The sequence below is a fragment of the Haliotis asinina genome, chromosome 5, assembly GCF_037392515.1.
Source record: "Haliotis asinina isolate JCU_RB_2024 chromosome 5, JCU_Hal_asi_v2, whole genome shotgun sequence".
NCBI lineage: Eukaryota > Metazoa > Mollusca > Gastropoda > Lepetellida > Haliotidae > Haliotis > Haliotis asinina.
In genome coordinates, this window is record NC_090284.1 from 74,301,025 (window position 1) to 74,328,305 (window position 27,281).

Consider the following 27,281-nt stretch of genomic DNA (forward strand, 5'->3'; position numbering starts at 1 on the left):
TAAATTTTGTGAAGGCGGGACTATCGGGCTTCGTTGAATTCGTGTTGGCTCCCTAACACCGTTCAGTGGATGCCTCTGTCCTTTTAGGTTCTATCACCTCTACTTCATCTATCCATTCACCGCTCTTGTGAATGAGCGAGTTTAGTTTTACTCCGCACTTAGCAATTTTCCAACTATCTACGGTGGCAAGTAAATAATCGAGTCTGGACCAGATAATCCAGTGATCAACGTTATCAGCATCGATCTACGCAAGTGGGATACGTGTTCTTATAGATTTTGCATAGAGGGGATCATCAGATCTCTAAGAGCGCTTACACCTTAAGAATTCCTAGAAAGTTTATTTGAAATTAACCACTAGGATTTGATGAGCATCATAAATACGATGCTTTGCATGTCAAATGGGCAAAATACTGTATTCTTATAATACCGTATGACAGTACCTGAACGCATGCAGTGTTATCTTTTAGCGAAAGTTGGCCACGGCAGAGTAATTATCTTTTTAAGTAAAAAGGAGGCATTTTAAACTTATCTGTTTCCACCAGCAGACAAATGCAGAGCATAGTCTGTGATTACATCTGTGGGGGAAGCTTGTGAGCTGCTGTCTGTCGGTTGCAACCTGTGTCAGTCAGTGACACCGTCAAATGTATTAATGCAAGATAATTGAAGACTAGTTGAGCCACCTTAGGAGATACTGACTTTATTCTCGGGGAATACAGACTGAGGTCTACTTGATTCAACAGACTGACGGTCTGCTTGAGTCAACGCTACTTCACAGAGTGGGTGAGAAATGACAATAGGTTAGTTAAATTAAAATATACACTTTCACAGGCCTACGGCCTAATCTACAAAAATATGAATGTACACTGTAAAATATTCAATAACTCAGCTCTTACCAACATTTACAGACACTATGCAAACGATCTCTGGTAGATTTACACAATTTGTTTCGACATCGTAAATCTTTACAGAAAATGGAAAAAGGGAGAATATATTGTCTGGAAACCTATTATTCTACATGATGAAACGTACTTTGTAGAGCAGTTGTTGAGATGAATATGACAGATGATACACCTTGTTGGAAAGATGTCGCCTTTCGTCATTTGGAACACTTCGATCGTTTCCGTTAATCTAACGGAAATGGCCGAAGGTCAGTCATTTTGGTATATATGCAATTAAGGTACAGCACTTAACATACCGAGCTAACATGAAGATGACTTCTGCTGACATAAGGGTGGCAGTTGCCTTCTAAAGGAGACTATAATATCGTAAACAGTTTCCGATGACGTTTGTGATGATTGAACACCTTGAAATGAAAGAGTCTTACATATCGTAAACGAAAGGATCTTAACATCACCAATCAACATTCATTATTACAATTTATGATAAAGGGGTTTGTATTCATACTAACACTTCCACAGGGGAATGTGATACTTAAGGCAGATATTTATTCATATAAATTGGTCATTGACTTTGTGAGAAAATGTGATGAGTTTCCGGCGGTATTCCATGGGCTATCTACACAGCGGAGATAATTCGTCATATTTATACTGACATAAATAGTTCAGGCTGACCTCCAATTTTCATTTTACTTGCATGATAAAATAACATTTCATCTCTTGTAGCGTGAATAAATTATCAGCTGGCAATGTATGACATGTCAACACGTCAAATGTCAAAACATGATAGCAATGGACAATGAATTTAATGTGGCAGTTTCATGATCTACAACATGAACAAGTCTAAAAGAACAATGACAAATTATGCAATCACATCTACCAGATCTATAGGTCAACATGATATATATAAAGATATATATATATATTATTAATATTTAAACATATCCACAAAATATAGTCCTCAAATACGCAATGTACATAGGCGATAGAAATGTAGGCGAGCGATTCAGCGCAATCGAATGCCTCGCAGCGAGCTCCACGGTCCAGTCAAATCAACAGAAATATACAATCACGTGACTATTGGCTCGCTAATTCAGAAATTTAATTTCACAACACCATCAAAAGTGCTCATAATCCTCCTCCGCTTTTAGAGGTAAATTGGTTGAGAAACCATGTCTTCAGTTACTACGCTTTTCGCTCGTCACCTGGTATATTGTCTCTCAATACATGTATAGACAATCAAAAACAAGGGTGGTAACTCTAAATGTCCGGTTACCTTGATAGCTTTTGTGTGCTTCCAGAATACGTTCTCGCTGACGTCATAATACATGTCCACGTCATGTTACATGTGACAGTGACGTCACTCTACAGACCACAGATATGTAGAAATACCACAGCATGGTTTAGACTTGGTTTCCCGTGGTGTGTCAGTTCAAAGTTTGATCGGTTTCTATCAATCGGTGTCCTCAGTGACACGGATCAGCTTTTGAACCGTTGATCTGTTTGAATGAATCTTGCGATGAGGAAGCCAACGGGCTATCTACACGAGTTCATCTCCACTACTGTCTCAGCTATACCCACAATGCAGCATAGTTGCTGTCAGATCCAATTCTCATCATATCTACCTACACAGAAATGACGTCATTTCCGTTCTGAAACATAATATCATATTCCCTGTGTATTTCCGTCGATTGAGATAAACAAATATCACATCCTATTCATCGTTGTATTGTAATCTCTTGATCTTTATTCAGGTGTTTGTTTAATACGAGGTATATTCAATTCGGCTCTATTTCCGACTTCACTTCCGGCACTTTCCGCGACGCTCGTGTTTGGAGAATCTTCTCAACCTCTTCTGCCATTTGTCCTTCCAGCGGATCACGATGCTTTTGCGATCTACGACGTAGCCGGTGCGGTTGTCGTCCCTCCTCAATTTCCCCACAATCAAGTAACGACGACTCAAGCGGATCTTCGGACATTTGCATTTTAGATCGTCCTTTGGAACCCACAAATAGGTTTCTCCACGGCGAGTTCTCTCCCCTTGGCTTCGTTTGTAGAAACTGATGACGTTGATAGTAAATTTGACCCAATCATCGACCTTTTCACGTGATAGAACCTGTGCCTGGATTGCTGCAACAAACAAACCCACATATATAGATTAGCTCTGCACTGTCTTGCGTTACGAATCAAGATCATTTTAAGGTTTCAGAATACACCAAACATTGCATTTAGTCATCATGGCCATGTCATTCTCCCGGGTACCCATGCACTGCAGTGTGAAGAGAGAAAGAAATTCGAAGAAATTTGCCCTCAAAGAACATTGAGACAGCATAGTCATATTTCGCTGGATCTCGACAATACCTGTCTCTTTAACTGTTTGTTTGACAAGATGTCCTTTATAATTCGACAAATACACATTTTGGGGCTGGTTGAATACAAATATACTGCTTCGCGGAGGGTAACTATGTGTTGTGTGACCGTGCAGTGCAGCATGCATGTTAACATTTTGAAATGTGAAAGAAGAGTTCACACAACCAGACACGTGTCGCCCCAACCAGTAAGTGAGTGAGGTGGGTGTAACGCCGTTTTGATCAGCAACCCAGCCATATCTCGACATGACAGCTTTATGGAGCGTGATGCAGGTGTCACACATGAGCCACTTTGATGACACACAGAAGCACGTGATGCAGGTGTCACACATGAGCCAGTTTGATGACACACAGAAGCACGTGATGCATGTGTCACACGTGAGCCACTTTGATGACACACAGAAGCACGTGTCTCGGTATGGCACAGGAAACCAGACACGTAACTGGGGCGAAGCGTAACGCAATGGACGACTGGACCCCGCGTCTCCCTTGATCAGCGACAAACAAGAGACTCAGTTACACATTGTGATTTGTAGGAGAATTTTCACGTAACTATTCCAACCAAATTGTGAGTACCGTTAAACACAAGGCATTGGGCCAAATTGCTACACGGTGACACTCAAAGAAAATGGTTGTTGAGGTTATCTTGAAGCCCTAGACCCATTCCGCATGACAAAACTGCATTCCATTCCCTATTATCTTATGTCCCCTATAATTAGTCGTAGCTGAGTACACATATGTCCCGCAAACGCCCAGTATGTCTGTCTTATGTTATAATTCTTCTAACCTATTGTCAATAAACAATCAATCTTGTACAACATGATAATAATGTTTGGGAATCCGGGTCTGGTTACAAACATGTTTCCATCTTGCTTCCTCCCTGAATGTCTGAAAGGGCGGTGGAAACAAGCCTAACCTTCTGGTAGGGAAACCTCAACAGTATTTGTGTCTCCCACACGCGGAATTCTCATGTGCACGTGGTTAAGACCCGGAATTATTTTGCCTCTTCTGTTTCGCTTTCATAAGGTACACTTATTACCTCTCTCAAGATTTAGAAACACTTCATTGGATGCAGGTTCTGAGAGATGTGTCAGGATTGTGTCTGGTATGAATAACGGCAGCACGTAATGAAGGGTGAAAGGCTGCGGGGATTAGGTGTTGGGGGGAGGGGGTCGAAGAGTGGGGGAGAGGTCTAGCTGTGGGTGTGGGTGGTGGTGAGGAGGACAAGAAAGGGGTGAAGGAGGTTTTGACTCAGCGAGCGAGTGTCCTTGGGTGTTTTTACTGGATGCTCGACTTTAGACTGATCAAGGGGCGTGCGTGTAGAGTGTGCTGGGTGCGAGTGTCGGGGATGGGGTGGGGGTGGTATAATGGTTTATAAAGGGAGGGTTTGGGGAAGTCAGGGGACAGGATGTCAAAAATTTTTGTATGGCTCTTGAACCACTGTGACAGCAAGAGGCTGGAGTTGGACGCTTTGGAAGAGTCATGTGTAAGTGTACAGGTGTTGATCGACAAAGTGTTACCACTGAAGAATATAGTCCAGGTTTGATCTAGGGTAATTATGCACTGAAGTCTCCATCTAAGCCAGACAGAAAGAACAGAGGCACCAGCAGCAATGGGCTCAACCTCCTCTCAGAGCCAAAGAGCACTATATCAGAAAGGTCTGAAAACAATGTTGTGAATGCTTGGCACAGTTCTCCCGCATATACAAACCCAGCTTTACAAGCATGGATCCATGTATCAGAATGCCGAAGAATGGACCAATCGTGTCTTGTAGGACATGGCTGGCACTGGGTCACATGAATTCGGTTGTAGCAAGTCAACAACTGGAGCTGAATTGTTACATAGCAGACAGGGCAGATACACGCTATTGTTTTGACGTTCGTGCGTTGTATCAAAATAACAGAAGATCATGAACTTGCAGTGAGTCATTGGACAGTAATCAAGGGATGCAGGTGATGCTGGGGAAGTCCAGCCTCCTCCCAGACTGCTACAACATAATATATCTGGTACTGCCATCAACGGCCATGTTGAACAGACCGTGACACATGAGCCCGTTCAAGGCATCATCGCTTAGTGTGTCTCTCGACTGTGTCACATCGTATGTAATCTGTACTTTGTTGACCTATAGTATTCAGTTTACACCCAGTATACATTCTTTGGTTTTGCTACATCATCGACGGCTCAGCGAACCCAAAAGTCATACATTTCTTAACGAGTTCTTCATAGGCGGAGCTATAGGTTACTGTGTAATTACCTGTCTTGAGGTCGATAGCCTACAGGTCTATTAGCCAACACACACTGATATCTACGCTCATATCAAACATTCAGATATCTGCTGGTAGATAGTCAGCATCTTCCGATACCTACAGGTAGATGGTCTACACTCCGATACCTACAGGTAGATGGTCTACACACTCCGATACCTACAGGTAGATGGTCTACACACTCCGATACCTATACGTAGATAGTAAGCAACTCCGATACCTACAGGTAGCTAGTCAGCACACTCCGACACCTACAGGTAGAGAGATAGTCAGCACACTCCGATACCTACAGGTTGCTAGTCTACACACTCTGTTACCGACAGTTGGACGGATAGCCGTGGAGGCACGCTCCTGTATGTACTGGGTGATAACCCAGCCAGGCAGCTAATATGATCTGACAGTGACCATTGAAATACAGCCTGACAATTTTGCTGAACAATTAACAACTTCAGCATCAGTTCCCCACAAGCGGTTGGCGAGAAAAAACCATGTTATGACAAGCCTAATCCCGGTTAGAAGAGCCAGCTATTTATCCCGTCTTTGCCTGCTTTAGGTGATACGAAAGGCGTGAAAACACACAAACCGGAGGCAGACGCACAGACGTTGTCAGGTCAGATTAGGCCGCCATACGAGATATCAACAACTGTTTTGACTAATAGTGATATCAGAGATTGATGTAAGCGGCAAAGGATTATTCCTCTGTCTATGTGTTTCAAACCTTGACAGATTCAATTGGCGACGACATCTTGAAGGGGTGTTTGCTGAATACTGATACCAGGCACAGCATACAGAACTTGCGGAGATTACAGTTTTCCCGCCCATTTTTTTATGTCGTCTGCTAACACCTACCTCCTGCACGCCCGTATGTTGAAATACGCCCTTAGTTGTGGAGTATCTACCGTGGCAATGATGAAATGGAATAATTAACACGAGGAGATGTTTGCTATTTATATAAATATAGACGGCAAAACCCTCACACGTGTATCACAGGAAATCTCTGCTAAGTCCACCATGCAATTACGACTATCATGTGTTTCGGAATCTTTATGACATAGCGATCACCAGGCGTTGGCGGCAGGTTTAACACATCTTGCCCCCTCGATGGCACCCGTCACAAACACATTCACATGCACGTCACGTGTTCGGGTGAATTAACACGGGAACACGTGGTATAAGTCAAGGTTTGAATTGGTCATATTTACTGGTGCATCAAATGTCTTCCATTTCTCTACCATAAAACGTATTATTTACTGCTCCAGAGTAGACGGGTGCCCGACCAGGTGTAGGCGTACTCTCTCTAACACAGTCAGACATGAACATCCCGGCTACGGTTGATGCTTGTCGCACCAACACTCTCCATCCCACACGATCACCAGACAGAACCCACTTCCATCATCAAGACTCCCCAACCCTTCCGATCACCCATCACAACCCATTACCTCCACCAAAACTCCCAACCCTTCCGACCTCTCAACAGAACCCACAACCTCCACCAAGACTCCCCAGCCCTACCAACAGAACCCACTACCTCCATCAAGACTCCCCAACCCTTCCGATCACCCATCAGAACCCACTACCTCCACCAAAACTCCCAACCCTTCCGACCTCTCAACAGAACCCACAACCTCCTCCAAGACTACCCAGCTCTACCAACAGAACCCACTACCTTCATCAAGACTCCCCAGCCCTACCAACCCACCCAACAGAACCCACTACCTCCATGAAGACTCCCCAACCCTTCCGACCACCCAACAGTACCCACTATCTCCACCAAAACTCCCCAACCCTATCGACCACCCAACAGAACCCACAACCTCCACCAAGACTATTCAACCCTATCGACCACCCAGCAGAACCCCAGTACCTCCATGAAGATTCCCCAGCCCTACCGACCACCCAACAGAACCCCACTACCCACACCAACCCAGTATTCCCCATATGGTCACCACAGCACACACCTAAACTGTGTGTTCAGGATGGGCGACCAAGGATCCCTGGTTTGCTCCAGCTGACGGGACAAATATAGGACGGAGATACAATCTCAGCACAAATATCCAACTATCGATATATCACACTTGACATATCATATTCCAGGTATGCGAGAATGGATGATTTCCGTCAAAACAGATTTCCCGTCGTAGCTGAACACACATACACAAAAAGCCACATATAAGTTCGCACATTTGGGGATTTCCGAGTTTAAATTAGGATTTAGTTCAGGTTAGAGTTATCTCCCATATCACGTGACAAAAATGGTTGCATATTGTCCAAAACACTTCAAAGTGATCAGAGACAATAGGGGTTATACTTCTGTAGGGGATAAACAAACTCACCAAAGTCCCGACGGCAGAATTTTTTCATGTTGAGTCTTCGACTTCTTTTCTTGCATTTCCGGCATTCGGATGACTGTTTCACTAAAATGTAACAATAGAACAAATTAGGAATACGTACTAAGTACTTATTCAATGTAATCTCAACGTCCAAACAAAATAGGAAAGTCACGTGGTTTAGGTCGGTACTGACTACCAGTTAAGGACGAGTAATTTCATATTAAACACATAACGTAATCTAGCACCCTTAGGTTGGCCTTTTCCACAGCACGGCTCACTGTATCCAACAGGAATGCGAATGCGCACATTAGTATTTGGGAAGTGCATCAACGTCATTTCGAAGTTTAGAATGGAAACCAAAATGTATTCTGATCATGTTATGGGTGCCATAGCTTCATCATAGCAGTCAGACAATATTTATTTACCATTCAGATTATTGTTTAGTTTGTTGTAGCTTGGGATGTATTAACCATGCATGTAGTACTGGTTAAGTTTGGGTTGTACCAGGAGAAAGGCTGGACAAGGGACCGAACCCCACAACACTGAAGACGTCAAAATGAATTGAAACTGCTAAAGTACCACTGAGTGCGAGAAAAAACCCATATGGTTTACGTCTCTTAGGTTGCAAAGATCCAAAATGCGTCATAATTATCCCTAAATCGGTCTTCTAATTTAAAATTCAAAGAAAATGGTTTACAGAAGCCCTAACGTCAAGATGGAATCAAGTGCGCCCCCGGGTGACTCTAGGCATTACCTAAGTCAACCCAAACGGGCTGTGTATTGACGTTGTCGGATGTTTTAAACAAAGACTGTAGCTTCCCTCATGGTGCTGCAATCGCACTCAGAGCATGATACGATCACAGACAAAGCGAAATATTCCTCAAGTGTTAATTCAACTTCAAAACTTTCAAATCACTGCCTACTGTGAACTTGAGCGTTAAAAACTCTGCGCATAACACGCATAGTTTGCTTGTACACGGGCTTTTGTTCAGCGATCGTGTACACTGCGCATGCCTGTTAATTGTATTTCTCGCGCTGTGTCTGAACCAGGTGCTACCAGAGTGATCTTTTGATCTCCTCCGCACGTGATATAACCAGCGTTCGTGCGGACCCCGAATCCACTACGGATTAGCCTTTCTGTAACTAGCCAAGGGTTACCCTCATGTACAGTGTAGAAACAGTTCTTTCCTCATGATCTCATTGGTGGAGGTGGTCGCACTGCGACAACCCCCAAGTTGAAATTTCAAAATATTTGAAATCGTATTTGTGATTGAATTACTGGTAAGGCAATGTATCTTTAGCATTAACACATAGGGCTTTTTGGACGACGTGTGCACTGTTTGAGTGTGAGACGTACGGTGACATACCTCCCAACCTTCAGTGGTCAGGCCGTCACTTGTCTGTCAACTAACGTGTTTTCCGGACCAGTACAAGGATATTACCCAGCCACGTGTTCGGCTCGAACATATCGTTCGTAGCGCCGAAAGTTCGTGTTTACTAAGAACGTTATGATCTCTACACCATGTCTTCACTAGTTTTATGTTAAACTTATCATAAGCGTTAAGCGGATCTGTTAAGCATGGAGTTTACGATAAACGTAACACTGAAGGCACCCATTATTTTCCATGCCTTCCACGATTGTTGAAGAGCCTACTTATCTAATACGACTGAGTAATTTATAACACAAGCCCCATAAAGCCGAACTTCGAATACCATGCTACTGAACAGGTAACAGATGCAGGAGAAATCCCATTACATATGAACGTCGGTTCTCTGTACCAACCCACGCGAGTATGTTATGTATGGTCTCAGCCTTCTCGCAGCTAGTACAAATACGCGATTCACCTTCTCTGATAAATGGCTTGTACGGCAACACCAAGACAGTCGCCGTCTCCACGTTGCCAACGGCAGATCCTCGTCGGGTGGGTTCAACCACGGACAAATAATCCAAGTTGTCTATTTTACATTAATCAGAACCGAGTTAAATGTGTTCTGTCAGAGTGGGGAGACTGAAGTACTGCAACATCCCAGTCTGACAACCGATGCATGGAATCTCCTTAACACCTATCGCCGGAAATGGCTTTCTTTCAAAACCACCGGCATCGTCAAAGTACCGATCGGGTTTAGTGTGGTGGGTTTGGGAACCTACAAGAAGTCCCCACCATCGCGATACCATCACATTTCACGTGTGCAGCCACCCCCAAAACGCCATGAACGATTTCAATCTGTAAAATTGATGTTGGGCGATGTCATCCAGTTGTCATGTACAGCGACTACAAACTTGGTATACATACCCCGGCGCCTCGTATGTTGCTTATATGGTCAATCTCTTGTTTTATTATGTGTGAAATCGGAACCTGACATTTAGAAGTGCTTTGAAGGCGGGGCCAATCAGTGGACGACGCGACAGAACGACTCTTGCCCAATACATAGTAAAAAGTAGTGACTAGCAAAGCAGAATGCCGGCCACCTGAATACAGCTCACCTATGTGATGCGGGCGTAGGTTCTACTCAGCAACTGATGATTGAGTCAAGACACTGGTGTAGCAGCGGACTACCAACCATAGGACTGACTGAAATCGACCCCAATGGTTGACATAATCAACCACGGTTTGGTGGTTGTTTCACCTTATTTACAGAGCGAGGAGTATATATATAACTAGGTATTGCACACTTTAAGATGAAATTGCCAAACGGACATTGAAGGTTCTCTGATCAACTGCATAGTATTAAACCAGGATCTGTTCTTCCTCTTATGATGCGTTGTAAGATATTGGCAATTCAGTTTCTTTTGAAAAAGCCATCAATTTGAAAACAAACATATTCTGTTACAATCTTTTATGGGAAGCAAATACTGAACACTTACCTCATTTCGATGTGAATGAATAATGTATACGATTGTTAGTTCTAAAGGGAACTCCTCTAATCAGCGATGCTGTTGGTTGGGTATCCAAACGCGGTTCGTGAACCCTCGCAACAGGTCTGTATGCCAGTCAAAAGTTGACATTTCATAAAAAATGCTAAAGAATGTAAAGCCAAAGAAAGTGTATTTCTCCTAGTTCTGTTGAAAGAAGTCGAGATCGGGGATCTGATGGCTACGGGAAAAAATGGTTTCGGCTGAAATTTCTCGTGGAAAAAGGACATGAATGAGATCCTAGGAGCGACAATTATTCCCACTGAACAAAGAATGTCTGACAGTGTGGAGAGATTGACGCAACATCTGCTGGCCCTGAAACTCCGCCCGGCTGTACTATGGGTGTGCAGTTCTTCAATACCGTCATGTTACAAACCACAGGTCGTCATTGGGATTTCACTCATTCGACATTGTCACAGCGCTTTACAACAATGTAAATATAGGCTATTTGCAAATATTACTGACTTGGCGTGTATTTTAATAAATGTCAGTGAACGATTCAGGTTTCAATTTTATGCCCAGCGAGACTGAATCAGAGGAAGGACTTCTGTGTTATATACAGCGTGCTATTGGTTCGAGATTAGGGTAGTCGCTCTTAAATCATGGATACGCCAAGCATTCTTCCAGGAAATATACAGTACAATTACAAGTGGTTATAGCGTCCGCTCGTCACGCTGAAGACCCGGGTTCAAATCCCCACATGGGTACAGTGTGTGAAGTCAATGTGTGGTAATGTTGCTGGGATATTGCTAAAACAAAGTAAGAGTACTCTCACTTACTCTGATCATTACAAACTCCCGTACAGCACGAGCCAAATAAGCAAATCTGGTTTGTGCTAAGAGCGGGGTGAGGTAGGTTTTGGGTCAGGCCCTTGGCTCTTATTCTATACTGACCATCGCTTTTAGTTGTGGAGCCTATCTTTATCATATCACTCCATTATTTTGTGAATTCACAAAGGTTCGTGTGTTAATCAATGATTTTCCAGTGTTGCGAAACGAGGCCCTAATTCAGCAACAAGTTTTGAGTAGAAGAGTAAAGGTTCTACACTTTTGTAACGGGTAATTGTCTGTCGTTGTGGGTCGTTCAATAGCTACCTAGGAAGAATTTACGGGAAAGCGCGTCTCCTGTGGAAGATTTTGCTTGATTGTAATGACACCTCTCGCCATTCGTGACATATCCTTTGTCCCTTATCTTTGTTCAGGGAAACAGTGACCGGCAGAAAATGTTTGTCCAGCCGGACACCACGATTCAGATCTCCTTGACAGGGTATCCAACGCTCCTGGCCCTCAAAAGACCTGTTTGTCAATTTATAGGGCACATAAAGATCCTACTTCGTTCTGATACTCTCTAGCCTTCCCTGTCCACGTGTATCGAGTTTACTTTAGAGAAGTTTGATTAGAGATTAACTTGTGGTTATAAGATTTTAAAACTTTTATCAAGGGCACGAGTCTCTCTTAAACATTTCCACGATTCAGAGACCATCCTAGTTACGTGTTAGGGCAGCAAATCCTCCTCGTCCTGTCTGGCTAGGAGGAACATTTCTGACATTTTATCGTTAGCCTGCCAGAAAGTGGAGAAGGAATATATATTCTCAAAAACGATCAAGCGACGGGGTGCGTCCTAAGTTTAGTCGCAGAAGCGTTAAAACTTAAAAGACAAAACATTCAGTCAAAAACCCAAACGCACAAAAAGATTGATGTATGAGCTTCCACCTCATCCAACGGATACTTGAGCTTAAAAATAAGTCTTAAATGAAAACCTACCCGTCTTTTTCGGCTTTGATGTTGTTGTCGGCTTGGGTATTTCTGAAACAGAGAAGGACAAACTGTTATTCTTTGTGATGTGATGCTTAGAAGCAGGTCGTTCACCACATACATGGATGTACCATATAGGACTCTGTATGCGCAGGAATCAGAAGGGGTTTCACAATGGTCATCTGGGGAAATTGCTTTCATTTAATTTTAACCCTATACAGATGAAAAAAGACATTTTCCCTGTCTTCCGAGGTCCTGTTCAGCGAAAAAATGGCAACAAGTCTTGTGATTAATGAATAAATTACATTTGTTACTCAGCTCAGATATAGACACCGACGTTGCTGTCGGCTATGTAGCTGTTGTAGGTATCCCCACGTGTTACAAGAATACACAATAAGAATGATAAAAAAGCCTACTCTACTTAAACAAACAAATGTAGAACTGAATGAAAACAGACATTTAAATGAACAATTACATTTTCAAATAAATAGATGAATTAAAGATGGACAAGACTAAAGTACGATTGTAACATTTCCAGAAACTCATACAAGTTATGTCACAGAACATTCAAAAGACCTGTTAAAGCTGGCTCCACTCCTAAACGACAACAGATGATCTTTAGGGGAACCATTAATGTCCCTAACATCTTCGCCCTATTTACAACCCTATCACACCCCCTTGAGCATAGTATGCCAGAGTTAACTGGATCTCAGGCCAAACACAGATGAAAAGTGGGATTGTATCTCCTCATTCCACAAACGGAATGGGCATCAAGAGACCACATTGTCATTTCATCTTATTTGATGGCAATGTTTACGGACCGCACGAACCTCTACTTCAAAACGCTGGGTTGAGGAATATGACAGTAAAGCAATGATATCAGTAGTAACAGAGTGGATGAAAGATGGTTTTAATTCAATCGGTAGCGTCTATGAAAGAACCATACAGACCATTATCAGCGGATCCTTAGGTCCAGACTACGATGGGGCAAGACACGGAGGCAAGAGATTACGACGTGTCAATGACAGTATAATAAAACTATGCACTTCAATGACTTTCAACCGGTTATTACATCCTAGGTTATGAAGTTTTATGACGGATGAGCCGGTTAAAAGTAAGGTTATGAGTTTTTCTGAATGTTCCATCTAAAGTCTGCTATTATTCACTCCGAAACCTCTAGGTATATGGTAACTAAGGAAGGTAGATGGGACCAACTGTTTCCAATAAGTAACACTCACATCAACTTCCCATACCACTGCCCCTCTCCTGAGTCACTTAACGCTTTTCAATTTCCTACAGGTACACACAGATGAAGGCATAACCAAACAGTCCCACAGGTAGAGCGTCGGCCAGTGTTTGAACAGTGCTCCGTTAGATTTCGTCTCTTTTCTACCCTGGGGGCATGCATTGTCCCGGACAATCCTCGTGTGTTGGCTTAAATCCCAAAGATTTGTTGTTGCTAGAAATATGTATCAATACAATTGTCACCTCATCAAATAGCACTGTGTAAGAAAATACTCCTCCATTTTTCCATCGTGTTCGCGACTTTACTTTCAATTAATTCTTTCCTAGCATGGCATTTATGCGGCCTTCTGTCATTGTTCGCTTAACTCGCACTTACTGGGGCTGACAGATGTCTTGTATGTCATTAGAGGGCATAAATGTACATTGAAGTCAAATTAACATTTTATTGTTGTTATTGCATATGATTAGATCTATGTTACATGCAACACTTTGGTCCTGATCAGTAGAGATAAGCATTTTGTTTGAAGCCAAAGTTCTGTTTTCACATGCACTTTCATATCCGTTAGTGGTGACGCATGACACCTTAACGTCCCTTTGAGAGACAGTTAAACATGCACATAGGAAAGAAATCAGTCTGTCCGTTTCGTAACATGCAATCTAAAATTATTGGAAAAAAATGTCCGTACGTTCTCAAACCATGCACAGAAATATAGTTAGCTGTGGTAGAGAATGAAACACACACTTTAGAAACCTTAGAGAACCAATCCGTTATTGCTGGGTCATCCTCGCGTATCAAGAGCATCTGCCCTGTTTTCAAGTCCGACTACAGAAAGAAACGTCAGCTGGGCGCCAACAATCAGAGTGGAAAGGTATGGAGTACACAGGAAGAGACTTCGAAAAATATATTTAGTGACTTACTGAAGCCACACTGATAGCTTAAAAAGTGAGGAAAAGAGTGGCATATACGAAATAGTTGCCCCAAATCACACATAGTTCGCCTTTGATTTCACTATACACATAAACAAATTTAAAATATTCAACATACTGCATTGCCATTTCCAAGAAGTCTTTCTCGGTGTGTTGAAATATGTTTGCAGCGCAAACATGTATATCGTAAGGTCAAGGCAGACAAGGGAAATAATTCAAGATGCTCTACACTTGTTCTATGGCGGTGACGGTGAGAAATGGTATGAAGCTGGTACACCTACAGAATAGTCTCAGTAGATGCAGACAAATTATGGAATGAAGCACAACAGCATCTAAACCATTTTATCGCAGTAAAATTAGAACTTTCACAACCATAGAGAAAGAAGAATATGCCCTTCGAAAAACGCAAAGCCAAACCACTGATTAACTGTAAGTGTTGAGACAAACATGATGGGCTCATGATACTGGTGGAATTTAACCCGTTATCACCTTTGCAAATATTTAGACTGATTCAGACACTCTGGGTGAATATTATCTCCACTCATGACATCTTCCATCACAGATCATAGAACTATTTCTGCCAACCGCTTAAGGGAAATACAGGTATTCCATCATTTTTCCGTTATTAAAATACCATGCATTCAGGAGAGAATGAAGCCAAATAGAACTGCCGACATATCTTAAAGGGAGAACATGAAAACTTTCAGTTATACCCTCTCAACAGGGACTCATGCATGCCGTTTAAGTTGGTTAATTTGCATAACAAAGTCATTGACCTAAAATGCTAATGACTTATTTCTAATTCTTCCTGAGATCATGCCTTGATGTACATGCGGCATTACTTTCTTTGTCTTTCGAGCCTCGACTTCGAAAGAAAACGTCTTCTCTAATTGTAGAATTGGGCACTCTCTTCATTCCTGAAACAAACATCCATGGTCAACATAATCTACTTCGATTACCTCCCTCTAGTCCCAAACGTCGCAGTAATGTAACTTGTTGACTCCAAATATCATTGCGATGGGAAACGTTCCAACCAAAATTCTCTGCTACTGTTGTGGGGCTCTATGCTGCTCTGTTAATTATGAAACGCCATCACTTGAGTCAATAGCGAACAGGGGTCTTCAGTCTGATTAATGCACTCTTTCAAGGATTCTCTCAATTCGAGAAGATCTGATAGGGAGTTTGGATAACAAATTCAATAGCAATCCCCAAACTTGACTATCTCGGACGCGAACTGATTACTTGTACTCCTGTTTGAACGTCAAGGGCCAGTGACGTTGTAAGAACAATCAAATCTCTGTTCGCTTTAAATTTCAATCTCCGGTCCTCAATCGGATCAATATCGGACACGTCTATGTTATATTGTTTCTTCTGGATGAAGACACTCAATAATGAATAGTAACCCTCTGTAATTGTTATACGAATGAACAATGTATTCATGGGTAGCTACATCTAGTGGCAATCTAGCTCGTCTCATCTACAGTTCGATGGTAAAAGGGTGAAGGCTGGAACATTCGTCTTACATGACGGAGATATTGAAGGGGGTTTCTACAAACACACACCAGGGAGACTGAACTAAGCAGGGAACAACATACCAGTTAATGATAAAACACTTTTCACATTTTCTAGTGTGACAGTAAACACTGCTAAGATGAACAGATTCGGTTTCTCAAAGCGATCTTAGATGTAACTCCTGTATTAACAAAGGCTTACGGTTCCTACCTCCCGCACCGCTTTGTATGACGGAGCACTGGTCTTTACAACAAATTGTAGGCTGGATTATAATCAGGCGGCAGTAGTTAAATCAGAGTAACTAAGAGTTATTCCTGGAAATGCAACACGAGTTCCTATATATGTACATTGGCTTTCTAAAGGATGTTCACATTGGTTGTTGCATGGTGTAAACACTGTTAATCTGCCTGCATATTGTATTGGACAAATAGCTGCTAAGGTAATAGTCCCTTACTCTAGGACGACTTTCATGTGGTCCTGTGAGGATAGTACACAACGTGTGGTACTTGTAATAGTGAGTGCGTTTGGTGTAACCAGTATTCATTATAAATAAAACAGTACTTCTATGAGATGAAATTATAATCATATAACAGAATCATAGCACAACTTGTCAAGTTCATTTTGGAGAAATGAAGGCCGGAGACGTCCACCACTTAAGGAACCCCATATGTATGGGGCGCAGCAGCCAGGATCATAATTCAGGAATATCTTGAATTCGAACCCGAGACAAGCAGCTCTGCTTCTTTGTGCCTGTTGTGTGGAGGCAAACAACGATGCCTTCTAAATGATAGAATGAAACCTCTATGGAAATCCTATTACTAGCAATCTATCATGACAAGATGGGTACGGGAAGCCCCTCAACGTGGCAGCTCTGAATATATTGACATATGAAAATAGCAATATTCCTCATGTTTCCCGGATACAAGAGACTACCCCCCAAGCATTGTAACGCAACATGACCTCTAGCACCAGGCCCCTGTGGTGCACTGCCGAAGTCAACCTGTGATAACTCCGGGAGAGGGCCCAGCACGTACATGGCGGTCCATTTCAATGGAGTGTTGCAAACGACGGCCTATCGAGTTTCACTACCGTAGAGCAATAACATTTTCACGTGTACGATCGATATGTTGTTATCAAATATTTACAGAGAACTAGGAGATGAAACCATGAACATATATACATAAATGCTGAAAATTCGTTTCTCAACACGAAAATACACTATTCACAACACGGCAAAGCGACAAAAAAAACCAACATCTTTAAAGATCCATCCCCCTTTCACCCAAACATGACGACAATTACAAGAAAAACATGTGTCCTTATTCTAAATTTAGAGCTAATTAGAGATATGTATATGCGTATACTGTGGGTTATGTTAACTAAAAAACCTTCAGAAACACAATATTGTACTTACTGATGCAGGGAGCGATATGAGACTTGCTCTGTTGGTACCCCTTCGCGCACCTGTTGCAGGTAAGCCCAATGACGCCATCTTTGCAGGGGCACTGACCGGTCGTCTGGTTGCACGTCTTCCCCAAAGCGCCCACTGGATGACAGTCACATGCTGGAAGTAAAAAAAAACAATGTTTTTCATACGATACAGAAATATATGATGAAAACTGATAATCCGTTACCTGAGTATAATCATGCATGTGATATCTTGAAGGGTTCCCTATGCTCTAATCACATTAACGGTTACGTCTTAAGTATTTATCGTTAGTGCAAAAGAATGCCAAATCCTGACTATCCTCAGAAACACACTGCATTTGTTGAGAACGGTGAAGCAGATGTGAAAACTATATGACTGAAGCACTGATAACCAGTAGTTACACCAGGTGTCCGCGAAAGGGTAAGCATGTCCTGTCTATAAGTATGAACGATCATATCGATCACGATTTAAAGAGGTTGGATGTTTTACATTCGTAGCAGTTCTTCTTTACTGAAGGTTATCCAGTTAATACAACTAGAATGTGTGTGACAAAGATTGAATCTGGCTACATACATTTTCTTCTCTTAATATACAACAAACGTTGCCGCAGAACAGGGATAGATGTATCCAAAATAGTTGTTCAATGGACCATGTTTATTTACAGACTCAGCGGCACATACAAGACTCATATTCAGATCCCATCGCAAGTGGCATCCACCTGTACAATCAGCGTTCACCCTTATTCCAGCAACACCTGTTGCATCCTGGCGGGTCTGAGACTCTCATAACTCGCAGACTCTAGCAACAACGGTCCCGGTGCTAACCATTTTGCTTCAGTATAAGATATAGTGCTGTCTGTCAACACTCTAGCCTGACACAGATAAGCAGGGGCTATTCTAAGGACCCCCCCCTGTCCGCCATTTGTGTTTATTGGTTTGGAGTATAGCTTTATCGGCTGGTATACAAGAACACTCTACAACTGATGAGGAGACGAATAAGAGAGGACAGATTTGCCATTTAAAGTCCTTATCGTTGCGGCTGCACGTGTAATATTCCTCACTGTTAGCCGCTATAGTAGCTGGCCTGACTAATGCCATAAGACACATGACTTTATCGATGACGTCACTATTTCGTTTTCACCTGAAGGACATTACTTAATTCCCCTGGGTGTTTGAAGGAATGTATATACACAATGTACTTGTTCATACTGTTGAAGGATCCAAATGCATCGTGAAACTATCACTGTAGAAACAAATACAACAATTTTTTTCTTTTACATCAGCAAAAAGTGTGAGATAAAAATATTAATATAATTCATATATGACTAAACCTGAAATAGCAGAATGATGAAACCATCTTTCGTCTATTTCAAAAAGGATTTTTAACAAATTGAGATACAAGATGGTATTTTTGAAAGACATTTTAAATGAATTTTACTTTGCGTTTGTCAATATCGATAATGATGTCAGTATTAATGGTGGGGGTTTAAACACATTCCTTCTGCACCATTACACGGTTTCTCGTGTAGTGTATTTATTTGTTTCGTTTCTGTTGCCAGGTCCAAGGAGCAAGGGAGATACATCATCATTCGACAATGTCACGTGTTCACAAGACGTTTAAGGAATACCCTCCCCACAGTGCCTATCTTACTCATTGATGTACTTCTCACCCTGGAAACACCCTCTCAATGCAGGAAATATTGTCGTTATCGCTTTACTGGAAAAACGTTTGATAGTTTTGATTGCTTGGGAAATCGTTCATGTTGGAGTATAGCTATGTGCTGAGTTGTGATTCTACGCGAACGACTTCATGTAAGCTATTACGGCACTGTGCAGGGAGGTGCTGAATTGCTCGTGTTCATTAGAGGCTTTTCAAACTTGGATCTGAGCCATTTGGTCCTTGAACTGTACGTACACTCTTATTTCAGTGGAACTGAAGTGTTGCAGATTGCTCCTTTAAGAGGCGGACACACTGCAAAATGATGTAACCTCAGTAATGAAATAGTCGGATGCTTCTCCGGCCCGATGTGGTCTCGACAGCGGATCTCGTGATGGATGGATTCCATGATTGCACGTCCATGTTGTAGATCAGGGTCGTGACCTCCGACGAAGCTGGGTCAGGATTGGTCATTTAGGTTGATCGATGTCAAAACGAGGCTGAATGTAGTCTGCCATTTTCAGAGGTCCCTGTGCTGCGTCTGAAGATTTAGTTGGTTGATTTGACACTCATGGTTTCGGGGAATGCTGTTCAATTTACGGATGTTTGACACTGAGGTCGAAAGACGATCATTTGAAGAGAATGCTTGAAGTAATAAAACGTCGCTACTTGTCCCAAATTGCTTCCTACCCGTCAAGCCATTTGCTCCTTTTGTCAGTGTTATTGTGAACAGTATCACTGGAGGAGCACCACCTGAGGGGCATCAGCGTCAATGAAATGGACTATTGCTCCTTACCAAAAACCGCTGCCAAATTCTGTTGTGGCTGACCCCTCTTTTTAAGTACATTCAGTGGGTTATGGGACAGCTATACTTGGCATCTTTTCAGTGTCGTGTTTTACAGTAACATATCTTGTTTATGCGTGATGTATATATGTCGCATGTGCGGGCGCGAATACTATAAAATCTCTCACTTCATTGGCAGGTGATAAGTTTTACACGTCCAGACGAGAATAGGTTTGAATTTAACGATTTGTCATATTGAGAACACATGTGCCATGTGTCTAATGTATTCTGTTCACGTCTTCATTCCACTGTATGGGATCTTGAAGGACAGATCTATCGTGGTGTCAAGATATTTGGAGAACCCTATGTTTTTAATCCAACACTGAATCCAATTACCCTGAACTGTAATATAACCAGATCAAATATTTAAAGAATGTGGATGTATTGTGCAAATCCTAATCTGACTCACTGTCGGCAAATGGTTGAAAAATACTTGAAATATATATTTTAAAAGCACGTTTGATGAACTTTGTGTATGGAAGTATAGGTGTACGGGTGTAGGAGGGCAGGGGTGTCTGTGTGTACGAGCGTGTGGATGTACGGATCTACAGGTACATGGTTGTAAGCACATCTGTATGGGAGCCTGAGTGTATAACTGCACGCATGTGTTAGGAGTAAACGTGTGAGTTTGGATTTGTACAGTTTTCAAAGGTGTCTAAGCTACAACAATCTGATAATAATAATGGTAATAAACCAAAAGCTTCACTTCATTGAAACCTAACACCACTAGTATGGCACCCATGATCAAGGAGTATAAGCAAGAGAGACTTTAAAACTCGAACCCATGACTAGAACTACCCATGTTAATGAACGATCAGAGTCTCTAGACCGCTATCCTAACCTGAGAGGAGTCTATATTACAATAATCAAGACAGATAGTTCTGGGAGACAACTAAAATTTACTAAATGTCCACTTCACCTGGATATGAATTAAAAAGGAAAGACATGACGTCAAAGTCTCGATTATGTTCCGAAAACGTTTCATTGAAGCCTGGTGGGCAGAAGAGTGAAGAACATGTTAATGACTTCGGGAATTAGATTACATGACACCCGTGTTCGTGAAAAGTGTCATCATATCCTAATTTATTCGTGGCACTCGAACAATTTGCAGAGAAGTGTTTGTGCAGTTCACTTCCGGGAACAATATCAGTAAAATGATCTAATCTACGGGTGTTCATGTCCAGATAAGCTGCAATAAACCACAACTCCATAACAAAGCCAGCACAACGTTGATTTGTAAGCTGAATGCCTACCTGAAATTTGAACCTATGATTTCCATCATATTACTGTGATCATGAATAAATGATGTAATATGTGTTCGTCTGACAGGCAGTAATCCCCAGGGAGTAGCACCTTGGGCGCCATTTACAAACACTTTGCACCTTACTGCAAACTAAACCACCAGATCACAGACCTCCAAATTACTGGGGTCAAGTACGGAGCGGCGGTGGCTTTGAGAGACATATCATCTGATACGTTGGCTATAAGTACAGGAGAGCTGGGGGCTATGACTATCTACAAAGTACAGGACCGACAGTCTGCTCTGGGCCTCAGCGAAGTCTCATCAGTCTGATGCGATACGTCACAAACTGCACATTGCTTGCACAACATCCATGTTTCTACTGCACACATGCATGCCCCACTCATGGGACAAATACTGTCTAGATAGGACGCGTCCTCAGCAGATCAGAGTACCAACGTTAACTTATTCATTCTATCAGTGGCACAACGTGGAAAACGTTAAGATAGACGAGGGATGTAGATGAGAGGAGGACCCTAAGCTTCATATGGAGTTTCTATATTCCAGCACCGTGTACTGCAAGGAGATGAACTCCTTCCTTCTTATTTATGACTAATTACATGGAAGTTGCGTACATAACACATTGCCAAATAGGACGTTAGTAGGTTAAAATGGCAACAGCTAAAATTGTCACTGGTTTACGTATTCTCAACTTCGTACAATATCTCAATCCGCAATACGTTTCACATTTATTGGTTTTAGACACGTTTGGTATAGCACAATGCTTCGGTTGTATATTGTCCCTGATCACGATAAGTCTTGTTTATATTCGAATTAAACGAGGGGAATAACTTAAAGGATGAGTCTTCCACATAATTGAAAGGAGACCAACGGCGTGGATAAACTGAGTGTAATTGATACGTGTGACAACCCTTTCTGTCGTGTGTTCGAAGGCCAAGTGACCTGAGCCTACTTAACTCCCTTGGTCGGGAGAAGCATGATGGCCACCTTATACGTCCAGCATCATTGTCATGGGAGGTTCACTTTGCTGAAGTGTCGTTTAAGAAAAAGTACGGAGTATGAATACAACAGCAGTAAACTGATGCTAGCCACATAGTTGTTGGGGAAAACTGACGCGGATGGCACGGATGGTGCTCTCAACACTTTTCTGATCATTTTTGAGCTTTTGTCTTTTCGTATTCATTCATGTTGAGGTGAAGCGGTGATTTAGTAGAACTGTGTTGTCGTGGTGAATTGCTACTACTTTGTGAGCTGGCTTTTTGTGAATTTGTGTGAAAATATTATTGTATTTCCGATTTGATACTGCCCCTCGAAGTTGTAAGCATTTGATTGGGAGACAGGTGCGCCATGACAGCGGCAAAACGCCCCGTGTGTTATAGGTCAGGTAACACGGGGAATTAATGTCACACGATCCGTGTGACCTCGTTCTGGAATCCATTGTTTTCCGTGGGTAGTCTGCTAGATACTTAAAACACATGACATCACATCAGATAGCAATGCACACTTATGGCAGAACGCTATTATTTATGTAATGATTACATACATAAAAAAAAAACTAGTTTTGTGTCGTTTTCCATTTGAAATACATGAAACGTTTCACATACTTATAATAATATTCCAGGGTTGAAATGTAACAATCGATTTTATGTGAGGGACAAATTGGAAAAGGTCCCATATGGAAAAGTGTTTTACGAAGCAGACAAACATATAAACGGGGGTCTCAATTCAGCGCATGTTGGACATTCAACGTTTTTCTCAGTCAACCCAAATGCCATTTTGGAATCAAAATGGTTCAACATAGTACAAAAATCCGAACTCATTCGTTGGCAATTCAGATCAATTACTCGGAATGCTGAAATACTTTTCTCCTCCATAAATGTTTATGCATGTATACACTGTGACTAAACACAGCCTCGTCTGGATAGACGGTTCATTCAGTGGCTTTAATCCACGAAGGTTTGGTTACCCTCGTTCTGTCACCCGTGACAAGCCTTGATCCTTGCGTCAGTTCGGTTACACCGCCTTATCACCGCTCGCTAGCCTGAGCATGTAAAACCGCTCCGTCTTATTTATCCGATCTTGCATGTTTAATAACATCTTCTTTGAAGCAGATCTTTCCATGAGATACACACGCTACCCATCACCATGCGGGAGACACCTTTCAGTGATTCCTTGATTAATATTCCTCGGTCCTACAGGGTTGTCCTGCACACTTTCCACCGTTAATTCTTGATTTATCGGCGCTCTGTATTAAACTCCAGGCTCCTAATGTGCACGTGTTTCGTATGCTTTTCGATAGGGGGTCGTGTGTTCTTGATAACCCTTGTGCAAGAACATAAGTGCCGTTTCGCTGTTGATGTTTGTTGAAGTCATGATACGTTCCACTGTACATATACTTAACATCCTTTTGTTGAATGTGCTCTTTTGTACAAGCGTTCCCATTCATGTGCATCGAGGTTTCATTCTGTATTTTCACTCATGTAAAGACATCTTCAATAGTGTACGTTGCAATTTCAAGCCGTGAAAGGCAACATTAATCGCCCGTATCCTAAATGACATATATAATTCGAAACATCAGCTTTTCGACATTTACATTAACATAACATAAACTTTTATGGCTTTGGTATTGGAACATTTCAAATATTAAGGTGTTCTACCATATCATCGCATGAGACATAGCGTTGTATTTATACTTTATGTGTTCATATGAAATACTTCAGCTATACTTATACACAACCGCCGAGGTTTTTTTCGTTAAACAAAATATTGTACTAAGATAAACAACCACGAGAAAAATATTTTGTAAAGATGGCTCCCAAACAAAGTGTGTGCAAACGACTATAGCTACGTCTACGTGCTTGCTTTTATCTAAAGCCCGCGTATCTTTAACAATGAAAGCACATTCCTGAGATTTATATTTGCATTACCGACATTAAGAAAGCTGAGACCCGATTTATATCCATGTAAGCACATATCTATATATCATAGTGCAGTATCTGCGTATATATACCTCCGTTCGTGATGTATGTGACCGTCATTATAGGTGAGGGATTATGGGAAATCTGTGAGTGCTCCTCAAAATATTTTATGGAGTCATGGCTACGTTATGTGATATACTCGTAAATTACGACTGCATTGTGCAGGAACTACACATAAAAGCTTTGTGTCGTGCCCCTTGTTGCATGTACGTAGACGTAAAGGTAAGATTCTAGCGGGAGCACCGTCAGTGTCATCCTTGGGTTGCAGGATGTGGGTGACACACCGTGTACATTGCTCTCATGGAGATCCACCCGACGGCAATGGCCATCTTACCGCTGCTGTCACGTACCAGGTAATAAGACAGTTGTTCGTTTCAAATGAAATGAAAATGGTATAAACCACTACTCCTCCGTGCACTTCTCTTGTTTCTACCACTGGTGACTTTAAAGTGCTAAGACATACTACTTCTACAGTCATAAACATGCCACTGACACGGCGAAGTAAAGCATGCTAACTATAAGTACGTGCATGGTTACATTTCTCCATGACCTTGACCTTCTGAGGCCAAATTGTCATCTAATATTTCAACTACCTAATCTACGTCAACTACGGTAACAGCGTGCACGCCTTGGCCCATGCACCCACCCATGTCATAGACTGGCCAGCCCTACCTTTGCAGGCCCTACGGTCTGTGATGTGTCTGGAACTATCCCTGTAGTAGCCTTGTTTACAATAGTGACAATGACGTCCAGCAGTGTGGTGCTTACAGCCCAGGCATACCCCACCACTCAATAGCCCAGACAGCATATACAGCTCTCTATTGAAGCGACATCGTCGTGCATGCAAATTACAATTGCAGGCTGGAAAACAAAATAAACCAAAAATAAACTCAACTGAAAACTGAAGGGAAAAGGAATCACCTCCTACCTTTACAAGCCTTCCTATGGGTCATCGGTTTGGTTCTATCGCGATAGTAACCCTCTTTGCAGTAATTGCAATTTCGACCAGCAGTGTTGTGTCTGCAGCGAAGGCAGACTCCCCCACTTTTGTAGCCAGATAATTGGTATAATTCCATATTGAAGCGACATTGTCTAGCGTGGAGGTTACAATTACAGGCTGAAATAGACGGAAAGAGATGTAGAGTGGGATGAAGAAATGTGATGTGACATCTACACAGATATGATCTGTGTTCTCAAATGTTTCTGACTCCTGGTCCGTTCGTGAGCCAATAGCTTGTGAAAACATCGCTTTAGACATTATTACCTACCCATGGAATATCACGTTACTACGTTGTAAATCAAATATGTATAGTGAACATATTAACTGTTTATGTCTAACACAGATTGCAACTCTTATAGATTATACGGACCTGCACTTTCGTCTTCAAGGATATCCGAATCTCTGAAGTATATATTTTTCGGATGTCCTATCTAAACGTCCTGTTACCATATCGGGTGTTTTTATACTAATGCCATTTGGGGTAGGATGCTATTTTGAGAATAGTGCAAACAAAACTAGACGTTTTTGAATTACGTTAGAAATTAATTTAGAAGTGCTATATTTTGAATTAAAATGATAGCGACAGTCTTTTATTTGGATATACAGTATTGGGTGAGGTTGAATATCAAGTTAATGTTCTTTGAAGGAAAAGGGTTAAACGTAATGTAGGGACATCAAAAGGTATACTGCAAGAAAATAGTTCCACCCTGCTGGGTATACACGGTCTTGTGATTACGCAAATGGCTCCATCGCGCTTACACCACAATCCATTTTGTGAATGAAAAAGGACATTTGAGAACACAGATATACTATCATTTGTGACATACGCTACTACGTGAGTAAAATATGTTCACTGACGTGACACACGGCACAGATAAAGACACTGTATCACAAGGTATCAGTTTGCTTGTTCAACACCATATGCAGCAATGTTTAAGCCATAATAAGTAAATATAGAAGTCTGGGTCAAACAAACCAGTGACTGATGTAAGGAGCATCAGTCAGGATAATGATCCAGATTGACCGACCCATTTAGTCGCCATGTGGGATAAGCATGCACAACTGCTGCAACACTGGAACCCACAGAGGGAATATCAGCAAAAGCTATACAAATCTAGGTGACATATTTATATTATACATCATTATCAGTTATATGTCAAAAGGTTTTGGTATGGTATAATTCCTGAAAGAAATATGTGAAATATCACTACAGTTAATACTAGTTGTGTTTAAGTATCTTGGTAGAGGGCTATGCTTCTGTTCCTGTGCAAATTGTTTTTAGAATTATAAAAAGTCGAGGACCACCCATTTATTTCAATTTTGTCATTGAATAAAATGTTGGTTTTAGCAATATGATATAATCAGAATATAACAGGTGGTTCCTAACTTAATTTGAATGGCTCAGGTATAGTTTATGAAAGATGAAAAGGCAAATGAACATGAAGGAGGAAAGAGAAAATCAGAGAGATGGAAGAAACAGAAACTGAGATCTATACAAGAGATGAACAAACATATAAATATACACAATCATATCAATATATGACAACTAGTACTTAAGACTTGAAACAATGGAAAGAAGTAGTGTAACAACTAATGGCATTACAATTGGAACATTCACCGAGATACGTCGTACACTCTTCGTTACTTCTAAAAATGTACCGACTGAACTTTGAAACCAATCCTCGAAAGAGATGATTTATAAGATTGTGTAGTATTTATTTCTTTTTATGTTGTTAATATTAAAAACGGAGATTGAAGATAAATACACGTGGAGCTTATAGAACATGTAAACAGTGCAAGTTTGTGGTTATTTCACAAAACACTAGATTAATAAACAGAAAAGACCATTCAGTACAGACATGCAATCCATCATAAAACAAAGACATTCTTTAATAAATTAGG

The 27,281-nt window shown here is 41.6% G+C and overlaps 1 protein-coding gene across 3 annotated transcripts in view; it reads right to left on the reverse strand.

Annotated features, from left to right (window-relative positions):
* Positions 1 to 681: 681 nt before the first annotated feature.
* The window catches only part of LOC137285266 (netrin-1-like), a 53,969-nt gene continuing 27,369 nt past the window's right edge, over positions 682 to 27,281 (reverse strand). Inside the window, exons 2-7 of one of the 3 annotated variants that reach the window (XM_067817581.1) lie at positions 25,052 to 25,240; positions 17,626 to 17,775; positions 15,542 to 15,616; positions 12,537 to 12,578; positions 7,863 to 7,943; positions 682 to 3,026 (exon numbers count right to left, since the gene is read on the reverse strand). In XM_067817581.1, coding sequence (XP_067673682.1) covers positions 2,698 to 3,026; positions 7,863 to 7,943; positions 12,537 to 12,578; positions 15,542 to 15,616; positions 17,626 to 17,775; positions 25,052 to 25,240 — 866 coding nt within the window. In that variant the 3' untranslated portion in view covers positions 682 to 2,697. Of the gene's footprint in view, positions 3,027 to 7,862; positions 7,944 to 12,536; positions 12,579 to 15,541; positions 15,617 to 17,625; positions 17,776 to 25,051; positions 25,241 to 25,307; positions 25,497 to 27,281 lie in introns of all 3 variants that reach the window. The other 2 variants (XM_067817580.1, XM_067817582.1) reach the window with 2 other exon arrangements.